The 6,000-nt window shown below is 38.6% G+C and overlaps 1 protein-coding gene across 3 annotated transcripts in view; it reads right to left on the bottom strand.

Moving 5' to 3' along the window:
• Positions 1-304: 304 nt before the first annotated feature.
• The window catches only part of HS3ST5 (heparan sulfate-glucosamine 3-sulfotransferase 5), a 192,690-nt gene continuing 186,994 nt past the window's right edge, over positions 305-6,000 (bottom strand). For all 3 annotated transcript variants that reach the window (XM_058021249.1, XM_058021250.1, XM_058021251.1), the window contains exon 4: positions 305-2,054. In XM_058021249.1, coding sequence (XP_057877232.1) covers positions 1,124-2,054 — 931 coding nt within the window. In that variant the 3' untranslated portion in view covers positions 305-1,123. The remainder of the gene's footprint in view (positions 2,055-6,000) is intronic.

Below are 6,000 nucleotides of genomic sequence, written 5' to 3'. Positions count from 1 at the left end.
AATGGGGACTCTGCTTTTTTGATGTACCTGGTTACAGTAGGCTTTTGCAGTCATGCTTTAACCTCACGAGCCGCTGCATTAATTTTTGCAAAGTGCCACAACAAAGAGCAGCAATGTTTTTTGAGGTGTACATTACACTAGATTCCTAGAAGGGTGAGCTTTTTAACAAACTCTGCCTCGCCTCATGTATCACTTTCCTCAACAGTCTATAAACCAAGCTTACCTGAGCAAATCTCACACATACTTATGACCTAAGCTAAGGGACCACACTGACATACATCAAGCAAAGGTGAAAAGCCATTGCACATATAGGTAATTTTAATCCATTCCATTTTTAAATACCACAATAAATTTAATTTTCACAATAAATTAAATAGCCATATTCAGTTTACAAAATAGAATTACTTAGTGTGAAACCAGTATTTACAAACATTGTACACTATGTACACCATGTTTAGCTTTGCTGACGCACAAGTATAGAAGAAAAAATTATTTGACCTTTTTCTTGACACATGATTGACATGCTACAAGTGACACTATGGTCCATACAATAAAACAATAGTGCAAACTCACCACAGGAACTCTAAAACAATGTAGTTTGTATGAGATAAGATATTCATTTAAAATAATAAGAAAATAGTACTATTCACTCTCATTGTAAAAATTCAGCACTCTGTTTAAAGTGTCAGTATTCCTTTAGCAATACACATACCAAATATAGCCTCAAGATTATGCTTTCTCACAGCTTTACAGACTTTTAACAAGAATTTTTATGGCATAAAATAATGTTCTGCTTAGATCAATAAGTATGTCACATAAACACTTCACTAAGCGAGAGGAACACTGACCCTTTTAACAGTGTCTGACTTTGTTTCCCTAAATACTTCCTTTCCCTTTATTATTATATCTTAAAAGATGCAACTATATTGACAGTAAATTTATGTTAGTTACTACTCTGTAGAAAAAATCGATCCCACCGTATATTTGGTCACACACTGCATTATGTACACGTATGCATGAAAAAAGTTACTTTGCTAGTCGTATCTATGAAAAGTGCATATTTCAGCGGAGGCATCCTATTGCATGCCTCAGGTGCAACAGAAAATGTTGTATGAAGTTTAGTTTAGGGCCAGTTAAATGTCCTCCCCGTGATCTGGTAAAATTTTTGATTAAAAGGATGGAAGAACTTGCGCAATTTGGTAATGACAGAGGTGTCCACCTCTGGATGGATGCGTCCCTTGCTACCCGCCAGGCACTTGTTAAAGACAATGTTAAATCGCAAGCAGTAAAACCCTCTGGTGGCATTGAAGTATAAATTGTACTGACTTATCCTTGGAGGAAGATTTAGGAACTTCTCAACCAGCTGGAGTTCTGGCAGTGGTTCTGTGATGAGCCGGTCTCCGTCCACAATATGAAACTGCTCAATTGGGAAGTATTTTAACCACCTCTCCAGATGTTTTGTGTAGATGCTGGTTCTCACTGCCTTGTACTTAGTGTTCACTTCACAGGTATTAGGATCAATCGCCAGCTTCTCAAATTTGTAGTAAGTTTTGTTCTTTCTTTCCTTGCCTTCCAGCACCTGAGTGTAATCAGAAATAGCTCTTGTGGTAGGTTCCCTGACAATGATCAATAATTTGATAGATGAGTTCATTTTGTAAATCCTTTCAGGTACTTCCTCGGTGATAAAATACGCGGGGCTTTTCTCAATTGTTATTTGATGAGGGTAAGAAAAAGGCATTTTTTTCCGGTACCACTCAATTCCCTTGGCATAGTTTTCATCATTGTCAAAGAAGTGAATCTCTTGAGAAGCTTTGACCACTGCGGGGTGAAGGTTCAGCATCTCCAGTAGTGCTCGGGTGCCTCCTTTCCGCACCCCAATGATAATGGCCTTGGGAAGCTGCTGAACCAGATTGTGCAGTCGGATTTGTTCCTTGGTGGCATTGCCCTTCCGAAATTCATGGAGCAGACCTCGCTTGAACTGCAGGGCTCGCAAGGGGATTTCGTCCTGGCCGCGGGGTCCAAAACGACCATCAATGGGGCAGAGGGGCTGCAGTCTGCAAGCAAAATAAGAGGTACTTGTAAAAAGAGGATATCTCTCAAGACAAGTTTTATGTACAAAGGAATCATGCTCTTGGGATCATATTCAAATGTAATGTGATGTGCCCATCTTTCAACTCTTATTTTATTATGCCAATGCTTAAATAATTTGCAAATTTTTTTTATTATTCAATCTGGGTGTTTTTTTTTTTTTTTTGCTCTGATTTAGCTGGGAAATTCCTAACTTGACCAATCTGCCCTTTGCCAGCATAGGAACTATGATTACTGTTCTTGGGTCTTCTTGAACCTTGCCTAAACTTCACATTCCTCATTATTTTGTGATGGTTTGGCAGTTTTTAAGGCATTCTAAGATGAATTATATTTGGACATTTTGATCTGAAAATCCAGTTGATTTAAGTAATCTCTTTCCCACATTTTTCTCAATCTAGCCTGAAGTCCTTCCATTGTGTTGATCCAGCAATGGCTTTTTTAATGGAGAGGAGGAAAAGGGATGAAAACCAGATTTGTAAGCATCACCTTTCAGTATTTTTCTTCCTCTTTAAAATATGCCCAGTGTTTGTCTGCCAGTCAGAACCAGAAAGTTCAAGGTTCTGATCCAGACAAGATTAGCAAGGTACAAAAAGAATGGCAAAAAGAGTTTTTAAAAATGCATTTATTACATTGTTACATCAATGATTTTCTTATAATCACTCTTGTATTCTTCCGCTGAAGGGACTCCTCCCACTTATTTTGTGTTTTATTATTTCTTCTTTTGCAAGTGCATTTTTGTATCATTCTTTTATATTCAGCTACAATTATTTCCCTTCTTTTCCACTTTCTCATTCTTTGTTCTTGTATCTGATACCACTGGATCCAAGAAGGGGTTCAGTCAGAAAAATGTTAAAACTTTACACAACCTTGAAAAAACTCTCATGTCCACTCTCTAATCAGCACTTTGGACATTTTACAGGCCAATGTTTCACTGAAGATTAGCTTGGTGTGTACAGAGAGCTTCCAAGGCACTACAAAAAAATATTTTTACTAATTTTTTTGAGATATGCTCTCTGAATTTAAGGATATGTAAGAACAAAGGTTGCCTAGGCAATTTTAGTGTGAGCTTGCTGTGCACATATATTATGATACAGTTCTTAAATTACATAGCCACATGCTATTATTTTTCACAGGACCCCTGCCTTAGCCAGTATACCAGATGGGCAATGCTCATTAATAGCTGTTTAGGTATTCAGTATTTATTCTAGTTTCTCAGCATGTGGTCCCTCACTCATTTACTATATATTATTCAAACCCTGCTTTCAGGACATAATTATTTATTTCTTTGCAGGTTTTCCATCCATCACTGCTTGTTGGGGTCTCTAATTTGACACTGATTCTAGGACAATGGATGGTTGGGACAAAGTAAGTCTGATCTCCCTGGCTGACCTGTTAGCTGCTTCCTTGATTATCCAGATGCTGAGAGATATAGCCTGTCCAGACAGAGCCAGGGAAACAATCCATATGACATTGCTGGGTTCACATGAGCTCTAGCTAAGTCCTGCAGACTAATTAGAAAGTGTGATGAAAAGTGAGTTCCTGTTATCTCTTTTCTCAAGTGTCTAGCTTCTTCTATCCCTTTGCTCTCTGCCATCTACTGAAAAAGCCTGACTTGGTGGCAAAGACCAAGTTTTTTGTTGAATTGTTGAAATGCTGATGCAAACCAGCCCATATTGAGAAAAAAAAAAAAAAAGAAGAAATATCTTAGCAATGCTACAGTTTGGTCAGACTGTGGTGTGGCTGGTGGGAGCCTTAATGCATCAGCAAAGTGGCAGTTAAAAACATAAGAAACAGAAACTGCAATTGTTGTCTCTGTTCTCTTCCCTCTCCTTCTGCATATTTGTTATTTGTTTTCAAGCAAAGAGGATTCCACAACAGCAGTTCCAGACCCATCTCAACTAATTTTATCTCTTGCTCAAAAAGACAGCTAGCACTGCCTTCAGTGTAACACAACAGCTTGTCAAACAGGGTGGTTTCCTTTGAAAATAAATAAATACTCAAGATATCCTCTAGCCTAGGGGAAAAGATTCAATGTTGTTAGAAGTCCTTCCTCAGCCTTTGTATTTCAGGCTCTTTTACTCTTTCCCCCTGATTCTACTTTCTCTAACAATGAAAAAGTAACACTTAAAAGATCTTGCTGGTGGAAAGTAAAGGGCAGATCCTCATAGTTTAATCCAAGATGTAACTATTAACTCTTATATTGCAACATGCTGATATTCTTAATTGTCTGAGTAACTTTCCCATTAAATAACAGTTCTCTGCTAAGAAAGAGTATATGGCACTTATTATATCACTGAGTTGCTCTCCCAAAACAGGTAATTTCTCAAGCTGCTACAGTAAAACTCCACAATAATTCTTCTTTAGAGAACCCACCATAAACCAATTAATCTCCAGGACCTGTATTTCTGAGAAGTTTCAAAACAGCTGGAGTAGATCTGGGCAGTCTTAATGAGCTGTCTCACCTGATCCAGAATACTTGCTAATTTTCTTCCAATGGAGGTGTCACAGCAGCAAAAGATTATAAGCCTGGTTCCAGCAGGAGTATTTTGTAGCATGGAAATCAGATGTGGAGGCCCCTGGCACTGCCAGTCAGGGAGTCAGGTAACTCAAAGACTAATCCAGACATGCTCAAAATTGCCACAGAATCTATTTGAGCTTCTACATGTGAAGCAGACCTGTGCTCTCAGGAGCTGAAGGAAGGTGGCCTCCCCTGGAGGGAAGTGCTCATCTTATCAGATTTTATGACTCAATGAATCATATAAACTAGTGGTAATTTCCCTTTGGGCCTGAGGAAACTCAAGACACTGCCATTGGAAAGCCTAATCTGAGGCTATTAAACATGAGCCACCCCCAGCTCACTTGTTCAAATTAGATCAGCATAAATTAAGTATAAATGAATCTGGATTTCTTCCTGAACAATTAGTTATTCCAAAGTCTGTTGAAGCCACTTAGCATCCTTTAACTGAGAGATTCAACAATGATCAGGCAGAAGAATATTTCCAGTTAATTCATCTGTGCCTTGTCCTTTCTAGTACTTCTTTCTCTCTCTATTTCATAACAAGTCCATACACAGGACTTCTTTTTAGCAGTGTGCTATGCTTCACTCTGGGTAAAGCAAGAGAACAAAACTGAATTTTACTGCCATTGGCAACACTATGTATGAAACCAGCAGAATTCATTGCCGCAGGAGGTCAGCGAGTCAAATACTGTGGCAAGATAATTTTATAGCCATCAGTAAATTCTGTAGATGTGCAAGCATAGATAATAGGAGAAGGTTAATTAGACTTCATGCCTCTGAGCATAAAATATACTTTTGCAGGGACCAGTAAGGATTTCTGCCTCCATTTACAGAATCACATTAGTCTCAGTGAAATTTCTACTTCCGAAGTATCAGAGATGGTTTGACCATCAGGGGAAAGAAGTTCCAGGGCTCAATTTGCAATGCACTTGATCCTAGCTGAGTACATGGTCTCCTTCTTCTGGAGTGGATTTGAGGAGTGGAAGAAGGCACCCAGTGACTGCCAATGGAGCCCACTGTTACCTAGCAGTGGACCATAGGTAGCAGTTTTCACTTTCCAAGCACCACATATTCACACAGCATTGTGTGACTGTTTTGAAACCACCTAATATGTTGCATCATTAAAAAGAAGGACAAGAATACAGCATTAACACTTGTAAACTGTCTACCTGATTCTGGAAATCGTGTAGGTTTTTTACATTCATGTTTCTAAATCAGCTTTTTTTCTTTTCTTTGTTGTTTTTGTTGTTGTTGTTGTTGTTGTTGTTTTTAATATGTTGTGAATTTGTGTAGCACCTACCACAGCAGTCCCAGGCCATTTCAAAGCTGACAGGAACAGCAGTGTCAGTGCAGGTAGCACTACTGTTGCACTGTCAAAAACCAGTCAAAAGTCA

The sequence above is a fragment of the Melospiza georgiana genome, chromosome 3 (assembly GCF_028018845.1).
Source record: "Melospiza georgiana isolate bMelGeo1 chromosome 3, bMelGeo1.pri, whole genome shotgun sequence".
Lineage (NCBI taxonomy): Eukaryota > Metazoa > Chordata > Aves > Passeriformes > Passerellidae > Melospiza > Melospiza georgiana.
This window is presented reverse-complemented; position numbering and strand designations above follow the sequence as displayed.